Genomic DNA, 20,857 nt, shown 5'->3' with positions numbered 1-20,857 from the left:
ATGGGGGGTAAACAGACAAAATCACAGTTCAATAATAATATGATAATAGAACACCTCACAGCTCCGTGTACCCCCGTGAAATTCAAAAGAGAAGGAAGTGATGTGTTCTTTGCAAAGTACAATTACACGCCAACCAGAGGTGATGAGCTTGAGTTGCAGAAAGGTGATAAAGTTTATCTAATAGGAAAGGAGAGAGACGGTTGGTGGCAAGGGGAGAGCAACGGCAAAGTGGGCTGGTTCCCTTGTAATTATGTCGATTGCGAAGTTGAAGTAACTACCCCAGACTATGCATTCCCAGATGACCTATTACCATCATACCAAGACCTCTGCCGTGATGCCATTTGCAGAGTGAAGACGCTGTACACATTCCAATCACAGTCAAACGAAGAGCTTTCTTTCGATAAAGATATTGTTCTTGATATTATTGAGAAACCAAAGGACGATCCCGATTGGTGGAAAGCTAGAACAATGCGTGGTGAAATAGGACTGGTACCGAGAAATTACGTCAGAGAAATAAACAGTTACTTGAGTGGATCCTCATTAACATTGAACTCGAGGAACTTCAAAACAGAATGCACATTTGTAAATGCTGAATGGTTTCATGGATCAATTTCGAGGCACGATTGTGAGCACATGCTGCTGGATTATGGAATGGCTGGTGATTTTCTGCTACGAGAAAGTGAAAGCAAGGTAAAAATCTCGATATTTACTTGAAATTTCTGCACTCTTCTATTGCTAACTTTTCTCGAAAGATTCCAACTTGGATATCTTGCCAAATAACAACGATATCTGCCTGAAAGCATTGTTAAGTTGAAATACAGATGAGATGTTCTTTTCATAGAAACAAGATTCGCACGAATAGGGAGATATAGTAGAAACCCGCATAAAAGAACCTAGGTTTTTTTCTGGCAACCTGAATAGGCTCTTAATTAACAGGTTGCTATTCTAAATTCCAGTCTAAAAGGCTTTAACAAGGTTCTTATATACGTACAGGCCTTGCACATACTAACAATGTTTTCCACCGCAAGAATTCTAACGGACACACCTAAAACAGCTTTGTTTTTCATGTTAAACTTCAATCAATCAAACGAATTTGTGTTGTTAGATTGTCCAAATAGAATGCAACCCACCAAAATCTGAATTAACTCTAAGCTGATCAATTTGCCGGTGTGACTAGGGTGTAAAAATACCACTCTAAGAACCCTTTTTATTTATATATAGGACCTTCCAAATTTCACCCATTTGGGGGTTCTTAATTATGGGGTTTAAAAGATTAAATTTCAGCCTCAAGGTTCTAATAAAAACTGGTTCTTTTATGCGGGTTTCTACTGTATGATTAGTCAAAATGTCATGAATGGCGCTCGTTTCTATAAAGTCCATATGTGTTGCTTGGCTAAGATAACATAGATTTTCAGTAGACTTTTATCATCGAACGAGTGAACGAGCAATCATCGTTTACAATTCAATTACACCGCCACCACCAGCATTTGTAACAGAATCGTTAACTTGGAATTCAATTCTGTGAAACTTTCTGCAATTACAAAGTGTTTGTCTCAATTTGTAGGCTGGTGATTACTCGTTGTCAATAAGAGCACCAAGTAAAGTGAAACACTTCCGAATAAAGAAAGACGATGAACTGTTTTCTATTGGCCAGCGTACATTCAGATCAATGGAAGAACTTATTTTGCATTACAAGAAAGCGCCACTAATGACGGCTGAAAATGGAGAACGAATCTATCTTATGAAAGCCTTCTCAAAAACAGGGACTTGAAATATGAAAAAAGATTGTCCCAAGACGACTAGTGATTTTCAAGGAAAAGAGTTCTTCTTAGAATTAATCATCTTGGATCATGACTAGCATGTTCAGAGATGACGTGCAACCAAACTAGATTGGGTATTGCGAATTAATCAAGGTATATATTGTGTGATGAATATGTTCTCGATCTTAATGGGGTCAAATGGTTTTATTTGCTATCAAGGAGCCTTGGGGAATTCTCTTGCACCTTTAAGTAGCATAGTGTGTAGAAAGTAACAAAATAATTTATAAATGTTGCAAAGGTATGTTTAACTTATCTGTTAAGAGTTGAATAATGTAAAGTAAAGGTAAGATGTGCTGAACGGTACACTCTTGGTGAGTTTCAAAAATCGCCAGCTTTAACTCCATAGAGCCTTGTAGAATGTTATAGTTAACAATGAGAACAAGATCAAGACTTTTCTCCATACCTTTCACCAACGACGAGAGTTGGAACAGTAATACAGACCAGTAGCTGGTGGAAATTAAGTCCCAACCCAACAGAGATCTTAAGTGAGACATCATATAAAATCTATTTTAGAATTTTTAATTTTGAACACAGAACCTAAAAAACACTTTCAAAACTTCTAAATAGGCAAAATTAGCTCAATATGCCAAAAATCGGGAGGGAAAAATGTCCCATGAAAGATTTCCAGTTCTCTAATGGATTGCTGTTACTTTGGCTCTGTTTATAAAGTTATGATCAGGGACCAAATTACAGAGGTTTGATGGGGAAAGAGCGGGTGCTCATATGGCCATATCCCAGCAAATTCGTAAAATTTTTAACTGATTTTGCACATTTAGAAGGATTTCATGATGCTTTTTCGGGTCATGTGATCCAAATTAAAATATTTATTAAGCGATTTTTGTGACGTCATTACTTGAGAACTCGGTAAGTCCGTCACACAGAATTCGCATCGTCACACGAGTCTGAGGCTAGACCCATGCGCTCGTTAAACATTATGCCAAGTACCAACATGCCTCAGGCAAGTAGGAATCAACCCAGAAATACTAACTTTGAACTGTGTATCTATGAAAACTTTATGGTTTGTGGTAACCCTCTGAGAAGATAGGAAGAAGCTTAGAAACTTAGAACTCAAATTAAAATGGATTTCCTGAGAGCTCAACTTAACAGGTCAAATTCAAAATATATCTGAGTAGCGTACTGTAAACTAATAAAGAGGTGCTCTTTTCTGGACGCTTTACTGTCGTTGAGTCTAATGCTGAAAAAAAATTGAAATTGGTGGTGAAAGAGAAATAGTTATTTGTCTCCCTTCAAAATAGCCAAACGCCATGTTCTAAAACACGTGAATATAGGGGGTTCGTGACTAAGGGAAGTCTAGGGGCCCCCTTTTCCTGGGATTTGGGGGGATTTTCTCTTGTACGCTTTTGCCACGTATTTATGCTACTGTCTTCAAGTACAGAAAATTTGTTGAAAAATATGTCGCTCTGGCTCTCCTTACAATTTAACTGCTACGACGAGCGTGTGAACTGAAAGTTTCTGAGATTGTAAGGGTATATGTCTAATGACAAATGTTAAAAGTCAGGGGCATCGCCAAAGGGAGGGGTATGGGGGTTGTGCGGTACATTAAGGATTTTTGCCAGGCAAAAGAGGCTATTTTTGTTCTCACCCTGGAACCTTTTTCAACAATTGTAAGGTATTAATTTTTATGTCAGTATATAAGAGTATTCATCTTTTGACCACACCCTTCAAAAGTTAGACACGCTCTTTTTTGTTGACATAAAGCACTTCTTTACCCCTCTAAAAAATTATTTTGGCTTCGCCCCTGTTAAAAGTCTACTGATAATTGAAAGTATTTACAATAATCTAGCTGAAATTCGTCTTCGCTAAATATGCCAATCAGTTTATATTCAGAAGCAAATAGGACCGATGTTTTGTCTGGGGAAAGTGTCTAAAACCATTTATGATGCCAGTTGGAACGAAATGCAGTTATATGATAATGCGTGAGAAAAAATTGGACGAAAATAGTTATGTTGGGTTAACTTTAGAACATATAAGCAGTTAAGTACTTCATATTTAAGCTAAAGTTAGCGACAGGAATATAGCTCGTCATTTGAACCAATCAAACAAAACCGCCTCCATTTTCTTCTGCGTAATCTGAATATATTCATGCCACGCGAAGCCTCAAAATCTTGTGAACTGATGGCCACTCCCCAATCGGTGGACAGTTTTAACCAAGGGGATTGTTCTAACGGGAGTAAACGTGGTATATCATACCATTCAATAGACCTGACGAGTCTAGCAACAGTTTGAGCTTTCCAAAGAGTAATGCCAACTAGCCAACTAAATTCTTTGCTCAAACGGACTGAGGGCATCTAATATCCTCTACTTGGCATGGAGATCTACTACTGCTTCAAAAGACATGCTCAACTCATTTCGGGAGTCCTGCACAAAGACAAGCGAGCAACTTTAAAGAAATGCAAGCTTGAATATCATGTTCATATGACAAATACTCTGATATATTTTTAGAACGTCAAAACAAGTACGACACACCTGTCTCGTTTGACTAAACCTTGCCAGCATCGAATACCGCTAGAACATAGCTGATTACTTGAAAATACGACTGACGGCAGACCAGATTATCCTCGACTGCTTGGTTTAATTGTTTTGGAAAAATTTTGTAGCATGCGCAAAGCTTTGTTCCAAAAGTCACAAGAGTATTTCAACTGCGCCTTGATTCAGCTGTCCTTTATACCAAAGGTGAAAAACGTTGTGGCTTGTTTTCCAACCACGAAGTGTAGAGAACTGCTTCGAGGTAGATACGATCCAAATGGATCAGCTACCAGAAGGGATTTTAAAGCGCGAAAGTCATTTAATTAAACAAGGCATTATTATCGAATTGCATCTATAGAAGTATCAAATATACGAGATGAGTACAAAAAAACAGCCACTAAGTGTAAAACTAGAGAAATAACATTATGATACAGAAAAAGCAGTTTATTCTCTTTCTTCGTCACTTATTATTTTGTAGTCAGCATCGCCATCGTAGTCGGCCCATTCCTGTTTCTCGGCTGATGCAAATAGGCCATAAACAGTCGCGCCAACAGCAAAAGTGGCCGCGCCAATGTAGAAAACCAAGTGCCACTCGGCCTTTGTCTGATTGGACGAAAACACGTGAATATTATGTCTTTATTTATGAGAATATCGAAGATACATTAACGTGGCATCAATATACGAGCGTATTTTAAAGAACACAAAATTGCATTTATCCTTATGGATTGTTAAACTTATATCGGTAATTTGAAATCTAGATACCCTCTATCATAGACGTAAGAGTCTCAAAAATGAGGAAAATAATAATTCTTAAGTGAGAGTTTTGAGTTTGATGACTAGCTCGATGTAAAGTACTAGAACCCTAGAAAGGTACCTTTTTGTTGCAAACATCCTTGAGGACTCTTTTTGCTTCCATCTTACTTCCAGGAATGTTCTTATTTGGTTCTACTCAAACTTATGAACAAATTCTATATTTAGCCAGATTCACTTTGGACTTACAAGGCGGGTTGTCTAATTTATCAAAATATTTCCAAAAGCAAGGTTAGTTTTCTTAGAAACCTGTCACAATGAATCAAAGTATGTACATTCTTTAAAATGCATACAGAAAAAGGACGACACGATAAAGGGTAAGCTTTTAGTACAAGCAAAAAAGTAGAAATTCATTTAAATGGGGGAATTTGAATTTCTGATTTTTGAAATCCTCTCGATGATAAAAATAAACAACACTACGAAAATTGAGGAAGAGTGATTGTTTAGAGGACAGAAAAACAATCTATTATAGTCACCTTATCTTGAGTTATATAACCAACTACCAAGGGACTTAGAATTCCAGGAATCGTAGCAGAGGTATTTGTGATACCAAAAAGAATGCTTGCATATCGAGGTGCAATATCGAGGTGATTGACAGCAAACCCAGCCCAGGCAAGCCCCTCGATGCCCCCGCCAACCACGAGAACAATCACGCTGGCGTGAATATTAGCAAAATTTACAGAAGCCGAGAATGCCAGCGCTTGCAGTAAGAACCCTGAATGGAGATAAAAATTTAACATATGTAAAAGACAGGCTCACCGCTAAGGCCTTTTCATTTAGGCCAAACTATTTGAAAGGAAAATAGTTGAACTGCTCGGGGTATTCTTCCAACGCATTCAAGTTTTGAAAGAATAGATTTGTGGTAAAAGCCAAACATTTAAACCATTTAGGTGTGTCATCCAAGTGACATTTCTATGACTATTAAATGATATTAAACACCAGAAGAATGAACATATATGATATCTTGCGAAATGGAATTGTTCAGAACATAACTGAGTTCACAGAGAGATAGATGTGGTAATATGGTCTAATAATGCTATCACTGATATTAGGGGTGTTTATCATTTGCTTTTTATTCAAATTATTGTATTATATTCCTTTAAGCTTTTATAAGTTGTAAATACTTTTAGTGTGGCGAATTATACATATGCACAATGGGATTTTTCATTATCATCGAATGTCGTCTTCGGTCCGAAGGTTGAGAACCAGGTTCATCCACTAGGAATTTGTAGGAACACATTAAGTTCAAGAAATATAGGGAGATCTATGTCTGCGTTTGATAGGGTAAATTGAAAATTTTGCATTAAATAAACTTAACCACGGCTGCCGGCCTTCCTTAGAGAGTTCAAATTGTGCACATGTGTGCTGTCTAAAGAAAGGCGAGACTAACAATCAGGTGGAATCTAATCTAAACATGGAAAGAATTAACTGACCTAAACATGTGAACAATTTTCTTATATTGGTAGTGCTTATTGTTCCATGCAAGCGAGCAAAATCTGCAAGCTGACCTCCACATAACACAACGACGCCCATCATAAAATAGAGAATGGCGGAGTATACACCTGCCTGTAACGAAAAGAGCAATGGTGATGATTCAGATCATCCACAGAAGATTTGAGCAACAATAGAAAGATTACTTGATCGGTTTGTTATATTGATTGAAGTCGTATAGGTAGAGACAAGTTAATGATCGCATAAAGCGTAAAACATGGCGTTGCAACTTAGGACCGTCCTGTTCTACACTTCAAAGCGTAGATAATAGAATTACATATCTAACAACCACGATTGTAGCTTATATTTCTGAGAGAAACAGTGCTTTAGGCTTACAGTGCTTATGGAAATTGAGCTTTAGGAGTTAAGGAGTAAGTGTAGAGAATTGTCCAAATTTCTTGTTTATAGAAACATTTTCTCCTCTATTGCTCTATTCCTCCTCCTTTGAGGTAAATTTTTCGAGTCAGAATAAATTTGTGGCTCGCATTTCTCAAAACTTTGCTCCTGGAAATTCTCAAAATACTGGAAAAACTGACTGCTGAGACGACAATCTAGATTATAAACACAAAGTGTTGGAGAAATCGCAGTATTTGCAAACATCTTTCATTTGTAAACTCATTTTGTCACAAGAACTTTTTGTAAACTTTTCTAACATCAGTCAAAGGATTGTCGTTTTGAAAAGAAACCACGAACCTCTTTCGGCATATTGAGTTTATACAAACCGTGAAAGTAAAACAAAGAAAATTGAATAAAGTTTTTGGTGTCAGTAAGTGAAAGTGCAGAAGCCGCTGTGCTTACAACTAATTTTTACTTAAATTCGGTAAATAGTCAATCCAGTCAATAGAAAGTACTTATTGCGTAGCGCTGATAAGGTATGTGAGGTTGAGCATGGATCGGCGGGTTTCTTAGAAACATCACCCACAAAAAAATTCCATTCAGACTCTAACCCAAGATACGGAAGATTATTGCAAAATCTTGGCACAGCTCGTGAATTTTTTAATTTTGACAGCGCAAAATAAATTCAAATTACATGTCTTCATTAATCTATGTTGTTATGAAAAGGGCTGCCTTGTCATCTCATACTTTGCTTGAACCAAGGCAAAAGATACAACGAGTTTTCACGTAAAACCAAAATAAAAACAGGATAGAAAATCAACTTTTTCAGACTGTGGTTTACCATTAAGAGACTACCCTGATAAGCATATCTTTACAGCAAATGGAATGATTTAAAAAGAGAAGCTTGTAAAGAAATAGGCAATCAAATCAAAATCACTGCAATAATCCACTTACAACAACGATTCTCATTCCAAGGGCCTCCGTCAGGTATTTAGGCAGGCAGGTTTGCATTGTGCTGAAACCCCAGCCTTCGCAAGTGTGTGCTATCAGAATTGCAAGAAAAGGCACTGACGTCATGAACTTCATCCATGGAGGCTTTAAAACCTGAAATAAAGAATTAATAAAGAAAGAAAGTGGTAAATCTTCAGTCAATAGCGTAAAGCAGTTCTGGGCTGTTGGGCAATCGGGATCAAGCCCTGGGAGGTAAAAAGCAAACGTTTCTTCGTCGTCTGTTTGATCGACTTGCTTGCAGAAACCTTGCGCTGAAGCAGGGCAGTAAGAATTTTCAGATTTAAGACGAACATAAACATTCTTGCTTGCTATTCTTCTTTGTAAACGCTTGACGTAAAGAAACTATATCCTGGAAGTACAATCTTACTAGAACTTTCAAATTAGAACATAGTGGATTATCCCAGTAATTCCGTTAGGCCAATCTTTTAAGCATTACTCAGTCATGACACAGCACTAATAACGCTAACTAAGCAATAAGAACTTTTTAGATCAACCAGCTCTAAGCATATACATATACGAATATTGCTTGTTTATGTTCAGTTGTATTAATAAGTTGGTTCGAAGTCAATGTTGCAGTTTACTTCAACGTGAGGAAGTTCAACAATAACTTCGAGTCAACAACTATACACAGTCAAATAAAAGTCGTTTTTTACTAAAGAGTCGCCTTTTCTCTAGTTTTTAGCTGTTAATAGCATGGCTAGCAAGAGAAAAAAAGAAAATAATTGCCCATTGTACTTGCTGAATAGTGAAAGTAAACGTTCAAGGTACCTTTTGTGAAACTCTGTCATCTTTTAACGAGTCTTCTATATATGTTCGCTCTTCGTCAGATATGGTCGGGTCCAAACTTGGCGCATCGACAACAACCAAAAACCAAATAAACGACCATATGATGCCAAGTGCACCTAGAAAGACATTAAGATAGAAAATTCAAGCAAATGCAATCAGAAATAGAAGTAGGAATAACTGAATATTGGAGTTGCTTCATTTTTGGTCATAAGCCCGACAAAATAAACCAGCATCATAAACGCTATTTACTCAGGCCAGTAAAAGCTGAATGGATTGCGGCTGATGATGGGAATGGGGACGAGGTTTAGCCTCACCAGGAATTTGCATTAATAATACGAGCGCAAAAAATTATTCTGGATTCAATCATTGCATAACCACCCTTCTTCCCGTCCCTCTCGCCATCCTTTTTACCAAATTACTGGCCAATCACGAAAGTTTTTGGAGGCAGCACCTCCACGTTGGGCGCCAATGCAATTAATTGGCCAGTTGACATAGAACAATGCCACCATATCCATCATACGCAAAACAGCATATCTTGTAGAAAAAGTAAAATTCCTTAATTTCTTTAGCAATAGATGTCCATTTGACCTACGCTGTACATTATGCGTAGAAAGTGGTTAGAGGTTCCATAACGTTTTAAATTGTCTGATCTCTGTGGTCAGAAATATCAACCACTTGATCAACTGCTTTTTACCAATTCATATTAAAGATGTTTATTATTTCTCAATCTACTAAGTATCAGTTAATGAATTTCTTCAATTCTGATTTTTTCTTTAAACCTTAGTACCCTATTTGTATAAAGAAATGGCGCAGAATCGAACAAAACCCGAAATTAGCATATTTTAAAAGGCCAGCAAAACCAATAATGAGAGAAGGTCAAGCATTTCACAATTCATCCCGTAGAATTTGTCACAAAAACAGATGGAACAAAATTCACAACGCGACCGAATAACCCATAGACAATGCTCCTTTCAATACACGAACTTTCTCAACAGTGTCACTTTATAAATATAGTGAAACCAAGTTCTTTCCTACCAGGAAGAAGCATAATCCGCAAAGCAATTTACTTAAACGATGTTATTCATGAGGAAATCCACACAGCTGATCCACCTTGCTTTATATGAATGCCTATTGTTACAGGATTGTGACATTTTCTTTGCTAAATTGCATTGCGTACAAAAACTCTAAACTAAGAAGAAGATCAACTGCCACGGTTCGCAATTATGGTTCTCCAACGCTCAGCTTTCATTAAAGAAATGAAACAACTGCCTACAACCAAAGCAAGAAATAGAATGTAACGAGCAGCAGAATATTTTGAAGAAAAATCAATTTACCCCACTCTCCCACTCAGTGCTCCCCGGGAGAGGATAACTTAATAGCTTTGAAATACGGGGGCGTGCCATTAATTAGGGGTACCATTTTTCTGAAAAGTGCGGCATTATCGGTATCAGTTTTTAAAACATGCGGGGAGTTATCGGTAGATTTGGTACCACTTGAAAACATATGCATAATTATGGGTACTATTTTAGAACAATATTGCGAAGTTATTAGAAGGGAAATTCAGTATTAACAAAATTAATGTCCAGTTGAAAGTATCAAATGTGTATTTATGAAATTATGAAATATGTGTAAATATGTATATCCAAAATGAAAGTATGAAATATGTGTATTTATGAGAGTATGAAAAATGTGTAAATATGTATATACAAAATGAAAGTATGAAATATGTGTATTTATGAGACTTGGAGCAAGGGACTTTGCTTCTGTTTTACTTTTCTTCGAAAATACCCGCATGTATAGTCTAGTGGAGTTTGTAAAAAGGCCAGTGACAAAGCTGGATACTATAGTAATCTACGAATAATTTCGAGCGACTGAGTATAAATAGTCTTCTGGACATGAACCAAACCGTTATAAGAATGGTGGAGCGACTAACGGCGACCAGGAAAAGGTGATCAGCTTAAGAAAACCGCTTTCAAAAAAAGAACACCATCATTGGTTTTTGGTAACTGTGGTGACTAGGCATTTTGGCCAAAAGATATTTTGATAAATCTTTGGCTGGTAAAAGCTGCATTTAAAAAATGTACGAAAACCCAAGGGATAGGAATCGCTACGAAACCAGACAATGTACAGCCAAGGCAAATGATTTGAAATAACTGCGTTGTGAATGAGGAATTGTCTGCCGAGAAGAAGAGAAGACCTCTCAATGTTGCAGTATTTTATCACTAAATTGGTTAAGAGCTTTCAAATGGTGGAAAAGGGCCTGCGATGTGCCTCGAATAGCGAACTGGACAGGGACATTAATTTAGAAAGGGGGCTGGATCAACTTAGGGCGGCAAAAAGCAGGGCAAGAGTACGATGAAAGGGTTAAGTTTACAAACTACAAACTACAGTACGCCTACAAGGTTACAAACGGGAACGTTCACTACCCTCGTTCTAGTCAGAGAAGCTGTGGAATACGTGAAATAAGAAAGGGCCGCTTTCATGCTATATGGAAATCTTACCAAATATGTAGAAAACAATAGACCATCCAGCCAGTTCGCATAAAATTCCGGAAACCAGAGTGCCTGCTACTGATCCGGCATATGACCCTGGAAGTATCAACATAATCATAATCGCATAATTCCAAGCGTCGTAATAGCAGTAACCACTATTATTATTCTATGCTGTTGAATGTAGGGATTAGGTTAAAATTTACAAAAAGCAGCGATTGTTTTGCTTAAATGATAATAATGAAACATAACAATTTCACTAAGACAATTTTGTTACGGAATCATTGGGGATTATTTGAAATTTGTAAATTAGTTTAAAAAACAATTCTGAAAAGAAACACACAAACGTAGAGATTTAACACGTAAATAAATAATTAGCAACTACAATTCAAGATAATGCGTTTTTCATTTGGTGATGTCGAAATTCTGTGACTGACCTAAATCTGCTTTGAAAAATAAGATATGCAGAAGAATAATCCATTGTGGATTGTTACATTCAAGATTGAGTGCTTGAGGTAAAGAAAAGACTTAAGACGCTGGCACGAACCATGATACCAATAAAAACTAACGAACCTGCGTGAGGGACCGTTGACAATTTACTTCGTTCCATTGGAGGAGCCCATTTGCTCCATATCGCATACATACACGGGTAAATGCAGCCCTAAAATAGAACGCATTGAATAATTAATAGGATAATGGCGGAGTTTTTAGTACGGACTTCGTTCAAGCTTTTACTAACCGATTAACCGACAAAATTAAATCAACAAGGAATGGTTTGAAAAACCGAGTGGCAAAGTAGAGGTCCGTCAATTGCAAAGTGATAGAATGAAAAGACAAGACGAACCACAAAAGATGAAAATAAACTAAAGTACGGACAATGCTAAAACTTCGTTACTTCGAAAAGAAGGCAATTCAACATATGGAATGTAGTTATAATCGAAATTTTTGGAGGGATTTTTGGAGACAAAAGGAATTTTTGGAGGGGTAAAGAAGCCCTTTTGCAGACAAAGAGGGCGTGTCTCATTCTTTAAGGGTGTGGTCAAAAGATAAATACCCTTATATGCTGCTTTTATGCGTTTCTGTTTCAAAGTTCATACTTTAGTGTCATATGCTTAGAGTTCAGCTACTACAGAAATGTAAATACGCTACAATTGTTGCAAAAAGATTACAGGGTGTACTAAAACTGCCTCTTTTGCCCGGCAAAAGTCCTTACTGTGCCGACGGACAAAGTATTGGGGGGAGGTACAACATCCCCCGCAAGGCACCCCCTTTTGGTGACACCCCTTTTAGCCATGATGGGCACATAAAATAATGGATTAAGCCTGCAAATGATTGTGAAGGAAGTGATTTGAAAACCATCGAACCTCGCAGATGCCTTCTAGAAATCTAAGTGTAATCAAGAGCGCTACATGTTGCCTTGAGGCCCACGGCGTCAGTAATGTCAAGAATGACGTCATAATTATTGCTAGGCCAAACAGATTCTTTCCACCAAATCTTGCAGCAATGTATCCGCCAGGAATTTGTGTTATGAGATAACCGTAGAAAAAGGCACCGAGGATATTGCCTACGACAGAAAAGCACTGATAAGTGATTTAATAAGTGAATAAGAGATCGAAAATAAGTGAAAGGAATTGGCAGAAATTATCCAGAAGCAGTTTCGGGAATTAAAAAGAAGCAAATTTTATCAATCAAACGCAGATTGTAGCAAGCAAAACCAATAAAAAATTGAGATTGAGAAATTGAGAATATTTAAATTACTAAAGTGAGCTGTAAGACCGATGCCAAATTTAGTAAAAATTCACTAATATTCGGATATGCACTTGCGCATTTAAACTATGAGGACAAGTTATCATATGAAATCATTAACTTTTTTAGAGCGTACGTTAGGGTGCTTTTATAGAACATAGAATGGAAATATTACGGTGTTCTGCAATGGAAAAAGAGCAGAATAAATGATCACCTTGCAGCTTATTGTCCCAATCGAATTCTGGTTCCGCCTAAATTAACAGTAAAAAATTATCAATATCTATTAAAAAAGCCAGTGAATAAATTTGGCTTGAAAATGAATCAGCTCAAAATGTGAATTTGGCTTAATTTTAATTGATTCCCTCTAGAAAAGCTAGTAAGTTTTTACATGTTCAAGCTAACGTATCATAGTTGGCCATTGGTGTTTTCTTTCAAATATGTTCCAGTTAAATAGCATTGTTTTATAAGAAATTTGTGGATTCGCTGTTTCGATGGAACATCTGCTTAATAATCGCAGAAAAGGTCAAATGCTTCTAATAGTATGTGTTCATAATGTTCTAATAGTATATATTATCTGGTAAACTCCATTTTCCACTCAAACGTAACCTTGAAGAAGGCAAACTTTTTTCATCCTGGAACTAAGGTTTCATTGAGATCGGTTGCCTGGGTGAACTTATTACAAACATCAACAAAGAAAAATCAAATTTAAGAAATCTTTTTTGGCAATACAACCTCAAGAATTGTATCTATTTCCTTGGATAGGAGATCTAGGCCAAATGAGAGAGGATACTACAATTAAAAACCAGCAAATTACTATATGCTCAACCAACCGTCCATTCATCCCCCATCAATGTAACCCTCGTGTGCTGATTGGTCATTGCTACAAGCGTAATACTGAGATCCACTCTTAAGCAGTAGACGATAAAGAACCCAAAGAAACTAAGCAACGCAATTAAGTTTCGTTTATGCATACACGTAGAGCACTTCTTCTTAAAAGGCATTTCTGTACTATGTTCATCGGTCGCTTTTAATTGCATTTCATGCACATGCGAAACAGGATCGAAAAGAATCACTTTATCTTCCGAATGTGAAGTTGACTCTTGATCGTCCTCCATTTTATTACTCTCAACTTTGGCCACTGGCCCTGAGATCGTTCGTTCTGATTCTATCTTTTTCTCATCCTTGTCCATTACAACATGTTCTACGACATCTTTATTTTGCTCGGTTCCATCTTCTTTGTTCGGCAAATGTGCTTCCTCAAGAGTTTTTGGAGATGACGAGGGTGACTTTTCTCGATCGATACCTTCTCCGCCAACAGTTTCGTGACTTTCCACAACATCTGCAGCAACTGACGCTTGATCATGCCTCAAATCCATGATTTCAAACTGAAATCTCCTGCAAAACACAGCTTATTAGCAAAAACAGACAACATAAATACATGTTTGTAACTTTGATAATTTAATATAGTAAACAGGCCCAACAGGAAAAATACAAAAATACTTAAATTTCTATCTAACTTTGCCATTTCTGTGTCTACAACAATTAATCACATAAACTTGGATTGTCATTCTATATTAAACGCTTCAGAGATCAAGAAGACGACACTGAATTACACACTTCTGATACTTATGGCAACTATGATAAACAAAAATAATGTTTAACCAAGGGTAGTGAAGCATTGCAACGTCATAGCGAATAATTTTCGCTAAATGAACATAAGGTAAGTACCAACAATGTACACAAGCAAAGTTGAAGTCTTTTGGTTAACGAATGGTTACAATTAAACAGAATATCGATGTTACTATAAACTTTATAGTTGCAATTGCTGATAATGTGAAAGCCCTTATATCCACGAGTAAGGGTAAAGGGTAAAGCAAATGAACAGTTATTGCAGGGGTAACCTCCCAAAGTGTCATATTGCGGGAGAGGATGGTAATCCAGCATTTTCTATGTTTGTAGATTTGTCCTTTCCTAGTTATATTGAAAGCAAACAGTCTGCCCGCGTTATAGCAGAGGTGACGAGATCTTTATCCATGGAACCCTAATTTTGCATACATGCGTTGCTCAAATTATTTTCTTAAACAAAATCTATTTGCAACTAAGCTCCCAATTTTTCCAAGCCAGTACTGAACGTAAAAAGCAATTAGACAACGGCAGGTTTTTGTACTTCCCAAGCATAATTAAATAATAAAGAGTAGACTCACAAAACAATGATTTCTTTCCATGTGTTTCCTTGGTGAATCGGACAACTTTACCTTTTGTTGATAGCCTAGCTTAGGCCACGGCAGTTCCCGCGATCCTATGACCTTTGCTCAGTTGTCTTAACTTCGGTATGATCCAATCTACAGGTGTTCATTTCTGATCTATTCATAGCCAATCAGCTGTATATATCGGTGGCACCACGTGACCTTTTAGTAGACCAATACCTGCAGCACAATCTTATCGCTGATGACTTACAGAATTGTTTACAAAAAATGTACACAAGAGCTCAATTGCTCTTCAAAACCTTAATTCAAAAGTGTGCAAAGGTTTTAAGCACAATCTCATTGTAGTTTCTACCTGTTCTGATAAAGGTCCTAAGTGATAAACTAGACTTTGCTTCCTGAGAGATCCTAAAAACTGTAATATCATTGCCAATATCATTATTTCAATGCTTGTTCTTGAAAAGTACGAACTCTTGTTTTGAGAGCTAAGGAAGCATCAAGGAATGGCAAAATTCGAGCGAAATGTCGGTTTGGTAAGGACAGGGGGGCTATTATAAACATATGCGCTACAAAGACATGTGTTAAATAAATTCTCATTTCTTTAAGAAAAAAAGGCTAGTTAGGTTTTTTTGAAAGCGTTGCGTGTTTAGCACATTTAAGAAATCTTCAACATAGCAGTGGCTATGTGGTTGTGATGCATTTTCAGGCTCAAAAAAAGGGATTGATGACGTAAAGTGAGTGGCTATCCAAAAAATGTGGCAGGCACAAACTTTCCTGACCTGTGAAAATGATCTAGTTTAACAGGAGCTTGTGTCGTAGCTTGCTTTCTACTTAACTTCATGGAAGGATCACATTATAGTAGTCCTTCGCTTAACTTCAATCTTAAGCAGCTTCTATAAATTTATACTAAATTAACTACAAGCATTTTATTATGAAAAATATCTATCAGTGTATTATATTAACAAAAATAAATTAAATGCACGACGAGGAATTTTAAACTGAGAATGTGCGAAAATTTACTGAAAAGTTTACGGTTTGCAGAATCAAAGGCCCTTTGTATCGTGTTCCTGAGAAAGGTTTACTGGTTGGCTTATCCACTTATTTGAAAAAAAAAACCTTCATAATAAAACTTTTCAACTATAGAAACTGATGTTGTTTTGTTTTGTACCAAAACGTTTGTAAATAAAATGTTAGCCTGTTACGTGACGACAATTGTGCTGTAAAGATGCTAAATTTAGAAAATATAACAAACTTTTATGTGCAAGCATGTCTTCAATATATGCCAAAATTACCAATTTGGCATATAATTGTATCAATGTGGCATCCCTGGCATTTAAAAGGTCTATCTCAAGTATTGAGAAAAAATGAGTATGCTGTCTACATGAACTATGCTATAAATTAAACCAAGCTGAAAGTGCAAAGTATATTAGAAGTAGTAGAATGACATTAACAATATCAAATACCACGTGATGTTCATTTTCTGAAAGACTCTTGTCATGAATTTCTAAAACACCCTTCAAATCTAACATCTTTTGACCAAAGTTTGTTTTGGATTTGCAGCAAAAGTTTCCTAGCATCTGAAGATGCTGCCCTTTTAATATCATATCTTATACCATACACAGGAATTGCATATAAACATCCATCAAGTCAAAGTTTGCCTTTGTGTTGTAAGATAAAAAAGAGTATTAATGTAAGATTGGCAACAAATTAAATTCTTGCCAAACCATTTATTTTCAGACAGTTTTATGTTATTAGTATTTCTAAGGTTGATAGGAACTTTATCAAGATAACCAACACAAAAAAATATTTCCAATCACGTAAAACTGATGGGCATATCATGAAGTTTGCAATCATTACAGCGAAAACACCATTCACAATGAAATTGTTGTAAACAAGGAAGTATTTTTTCATACGTTACATAGTACTATTCTTCTATAGTCAATTCAAACATTATATCCAATCAAGCTCTTTCTTCCAATTATTTCACCAACAAAGAACCAAAATGCTACTTCTGCAGCCACCAGGCCCTTCGCAGCAGCATCCTTCACAGAATTTTCCAAAAATTTACCACTCAATAAACTGTCCTTAATCTCAATCATTCCCTTTCTGATGGCTGGAAATTCACTTGGTCCTGGAGGAGCCATTTCTACTTTGGCATTTGCCCAAAATTTAGCAAGATGTGGTTGTGCTTTAGACATTGCATCTAAGAAAAATAAAAAACAAAATCAAAAGACTGCACTTATAAGATGTCCTATAGGCAGTCAATATAATGCCAAAAAGCTCAGGCAGATTAAGTGCCACCATACCATAAATACCCCCAGGAAATGTGGCGACACATTTCTAATATATTGGAATCAAACATCCCTCAATGAAATCAAATGTAATAGATATGCCCATCCTATATCCCTGCACTTCCTATTCAAATTTGAATAAATCTCAAGGAACACCAGTGCTTCCACTTTTTGCTCAACCAAAATCCCGAAAAAACCCTTATTCTTGCTCAAAATTCCCTCCAAAATGTGGGAAAAACCTTCCCATTTCTTTCTGCCCTGTTACTTGATTTGTAATGATTAATGACCTATGTTCTTTCTAGGAGTGGCAGGTATTGACCCCGCACTTGTGTACCTTTAATACTCGCATTATGCCCCAAGGGGTATCAATCAAGGCAATCTTTAGCTGATTAAAGCTGTTTGTGTACCTTTAATACTCGCATTACCTCCAAGAGTGTATTAATCAAGACGATTTTCAGATTGGGGCCTATTCAAGGGGCTTGAGCTAGAAGGTGCTTGTAGAAGCAATCGCCAAGTTTCCATACAAATAGCTAGTTTTGTACTTTTTCATATGTTCAAGCTTATTCAATTTTCAATTTCACTGGATATATCTTTCTATCATATCACAGTTTATAGTTTTTGGTCAAAGCTAGCAGAAACCTTCAAGCAATTTTTCTAAGGCTGCTGTTAATTTCAAAATACATTAATTCTAAGCATAGGAATCTAACGATTGATTGATGCAGCATTGCAGATATCATATCATAACACCGCATTAAAATAAAATAATAACAATATAACAATATTTTCAACAACAAGAGGAACCCATGTCTCAAAGCAACAAATGTGTGATGATAAATTCAATCAGTGCTACTGAAAAGCTTACAAAGATATTATTTCAAAGTTTCTGCTTCAGAATCAGTGACATTCGTCTACAGCGGACATGAACAATCCGGAGAGCTACCATGTTTTGCTTGTTGTCATATTTCTAGGAGAGCGTTCCCTGACCCTAGGCGACCTGTGATTCGTTGATGCAGTCAAAAAACTCCCTGTCGTGTATGACACGAGGTTAATTGGATTATCCGAACCGGATCCTTCACCTTCGCCTTTGTCTACATCCTTTCAAGCAAGTCTAGCATGCTTTTGGTTGGCGTGAAGTCTGAAGAAGAGGATCCATTCATCTTGAGCAAGAATCTGCTTTGCATGAGCGAAACCAGTGATGCTTTCTTGAGGGAGCCTCTTCTGTCACTTTTAATAAGCCTTAGAGCACTGAAAACTCTTTCAACCGGCGCATTCGAAAAGGGGAAAGTTGCTATCAAGTCAACAAACTATATGAGAGTGGGCAATTTCATTGATCCGTCTGCCTTCTTTGCACCTTTTTCTTCAACCTATAGTCAGACCATGTCATGTTCCCCGAAATATCTGTCTCAAGTGCATGTTCAAGGTCATTTGTGTCCAAAATCTCTTTCATATACGATAAGATTTTTGAAACCAGGCACAAAGATGGTGGCTGAAGGGATGCTGCATTTTTGGCTGAAGACATTCTATAACGTCATGGATTTCTGATGAGGCATCAAACCTGGCTTTCGTGTGTTTTAGCGACTCAATCATAAAATTACGACAGTCATTTTTGAAAGTTTCGATACCTTGGCTTCTGGGACCAATCATCTTTTGCAGGGTTGAAGATGCAGCCACACCAAAGTAGACTTTCTCAAGAGTATTCAATGTTGGGTTTTCGATACCATTTTTAATCTAATAACCCTCTAATAACCACCAGGCCATCAAGCATATTCTTCGGCAGATTTATTTGATTTTCGAGCAAGCGTTAATCTTCTGTTGAAGTATTATTTTCTGTTTTTTCTTAATAACTAAAACCACCTGTGGAAATCAGTGATAACATTTCCACCCAAATTATTGCATTGCTTTTCAGTTTTTATTTGCTTTCAAGAGGAGCTTGGTCCCCTTGTTTACCAGATTGAAAATTGGATTCACTGCTCATCGGCAGAGGGTGCTAATTTACTTTATCCTTACAAGCAAGTGAAAGAGAAAACCTTGTCAAGTCTAACAATCACATAAACTTTTTGTCAATTTTCTAGATCTCTATTTGAATGCCCGCAAATTCCTTCAAATTTCTTAAAAAATCCTCACAAACTCCATCTAATTTTTAAATCATTCTTCTATCCTTCCAATCAGCCAAAATTTCCAAAAAAAGGATAAATCTTTTCAAGTGGAAGCACCGAGGAACACCTCAGTCCCCCTTGCATACATGTCCCTAAATGGAACAACAACAGGATATCATCAATTACCTCACTGGTGAAACTACATTTCCTTTCATTCCATTTTCATCATCAATGTGAACAGCTGATAGTTTTTCACAGCCGTTACACTCTTTTGTTTTGGCAGAACTAAGTCAGAAAATTTTGATGCATTTAAGGTCGCTAGAAGCTGGATTTCAAAAATTTAAATGATTTATCACCTCTAGATAATTTTGTGATGAAAACATAAAATTGTCTCTAAAAGCTTGTACCATGGTCAGTTCATTGCCAAACCATGGTTAACAATGGTTGAAAAACTTGTCGGACCATGGTACAATCATTGTTGACCATGGTTCTGCCATGGTCTTTTCACAGGGGCAACAAACGGCACATTATCAGCTCAGCTGCGACCTGCGAGCGAAAACATTTGAGCTGCAAGCAATGATGCCCATATATACATTACTATAGTATGGTATATGAATAGCTTGATATTTTGGTGCCAGGTGGGAGCACAAGAAGTCTAGCGTCGCTGCGAACATATGCAAGTTTTCCAGCCTGGCTTGCATTGATTTGATGATTCAATCGTGTACATTTTCTTACTTCGCTCATATAATCCCTTCTTGGGATCTAACACATTATTGTGCAGAATTACACACAACTCGCTGTCCGAGATCTCGTTGAAAACAGCCATATTCAGCAGTCCGGGATGGTTGCGGTTGGATGAAACATTTGCCATTGAGTTTGAATACAATGGCTGTAAATTGTATGATAGTATGGAGAAGATAGTTTCATGGAGCTTCGTTTATAACAGCTTAATTGCAAAATCTCTTTTTCTTTCTGTTTCTTCTGTGTTTGTCTGTCAAACAGCATAGATAAAAAGGCTGACTAAAATAGTGTTTTACGCTCAGTCCTAAAATGAAATGAAATTATACGTCTGTAGAACAAATGAATTTTAAATGAACCTAATTAATTCTGGAAGTAACATGATTCATAACTTACCACCCCCTTTGCTTGCAATTCGAATAAATAAGCCAGGTGTAGCGACAGCAACTCGCTGACCAAATTTCACAAGTTTCGCCATTTTGGAAACTGAAGCGAGGAGGGATTATCCCAAAATGCAATGCAAGGAAATTAGAGTTAGAAGACTGGGAACCA

The 20,857-nt window shown here is 36.9% G+C and overlaps 3 protein-coding genes across 3 annotated transcripts; 1 reads left to right on the top strand and 2 right to left on the bottom strand.

The window, feature by feature from the left end:
• LOC148957277 (SH2/SH3 adapter protein Nck1-like) lies at positions 1-2,507 on the top strand. Its single transcript, XM_089115602.1, has 2 exons — positions 1-690; positions 1,565-2,507. The coding sequence occupies exons 1-2, from the start codon at positions 1-3 to the stop codon at positions 1,769-1,771; spliced, it is 897 nt and encodes a 298-aa protein (XP_088971728.1). The 3' UTR covers positions 1,772-2,507.
• A 2,198-nt stretch (positions 2,508-4,705) lies between these two features.
• On the bottom strand, positions 4,706-16,848 carry LOC148957276 (sialin-like). Its single transcript, XM_089115592.1, has 11 exons — positions 15,181-16,848; positions 13,807-14,371; positions 13,191-13,227; positions 12,595-12,794; positions 11,804-11,891; positions 11,243-11,329; positions 8,724-8,857; positions 7,899-8,048; positions 6,551-6,683; positions 5,594-5,832; positions 4,706-4,910 (listed from the first exon to the last, which is right to left on the bottom strand). Exons 2-11 carry the CDS (start codon positions 14,350-14,352, stop codon positions 4,752-4,754), a joined length of 1,773 nt encoding a protein of 590 aa, XP_088971718.1. The 5' UTR covers positions 14,353-14,371; positions 15,181-16,848; the 3' UTR covers positions 4,706-4,751.
• A 145-nt stretch (positions 16,849-16,993) lies between these two features.
• On the bottom strand, positions 16,994-20,855 carry LOC135684251 (ATP synthase F(0) complex subunit g, mitochondrial). Its single transcript, XM_065199722.2, has 2 exons — positions 20,702-20,855; positions 16,994-17,383 (listed from the first exon to the last, which is right to left on the bottom strand). The coding sequence occupies exons 1-2, from the start codon at positions 20,781-20,783 to the stop codon at positions 17,124-17,126; spliced, it is 342 nt and encodes a 113-aa protein (XP_065055794.1). The 5' UTR covers positions 20,784-20,855; the 3' UTR covers positions 16,994-17,123.
• Positions 20,856-20,857: the final 2 nt, after the last annotated feature.

The sequence above is a fragment of the Rhopilema esculentum genome, unplaced genomic scaffold (assembly GCF_057945365.1).
Source record: "Rhopilema esculentum isolate cy_ngs unplaced genomic scaffold, ASM5794536v1 HiC_scaffold_34, whole genome shotgun sequence".
Lineage (NCBI taxonomy): Eukaryota > Metazoa > Cnidaria > Scyphozoa > Rhizostomeae > Rhizostomatidae > Rhopilema > Rhopilema esculentum.
Note: the sequence above shows the minus strand (reverse complement) of the source record. Positions and strands in the feature narration are given on the sequence as shown.

What these genes read in the sequence shown, in the direction of transcription:
- LOC148957277 (XM_089115602.1), top strand. Translation starts at nt 1, where the DNA reads ATGGGGGGTAAACAGACAAAATCACAGTTCAATAATAATATGATAATA. An exon ending in TACGAGAAAGTGAAAGCAAG is followed by an intron (nt 691 to 1,564) that starts GTAAAAATCTCG and finishes CTCAATTTGTAG; the next exon opens with GCTGGTGATTACTCGTTGTC.
- LOC148957276 (XM_089115592.1), bottom strand. Translation starts at nt 14,352, where the DNA reads ATGGATTTGAGGCATGATCAAGCGTCAGTTGCTGCAGATGTTGTGGAA. An exon ending in TTGGGACAATAAGCTGCAAG is followed by an intron (nt 12,795 to 13,190) that starts GTGATCATTTAT and finishes TTTCTGTCGTAG; the next exon opens with GCAATATCCTCGGTGCCTTT. An exon ending in AAAATTGTTCACATGTTTAG is followed by an intron (nt 5,833 to 6,550) that starts GTCAGTTAATTC and finishes ATCTCCATTCAG; the next exon opens with GGTTCTTACTGCAAGCGCTG.
- LOC135684251 (XM_065199722.2), bottom strand. Translation starts at nt 20,783, where the DNA reads ATGGCGAAACTTGTGAAATTTGGTCAGCGAGTTGCTGTCGCTACACCT. An exon ending in AATTGCAAGCAAAGGGGGTG is followed by an intron (nt 17,384 to 20,701) that starts GTAAGTTATGAA and finishes TATTTTTCTTAG; the next exon opens with ATGCAATGTCTAAAGCACAA.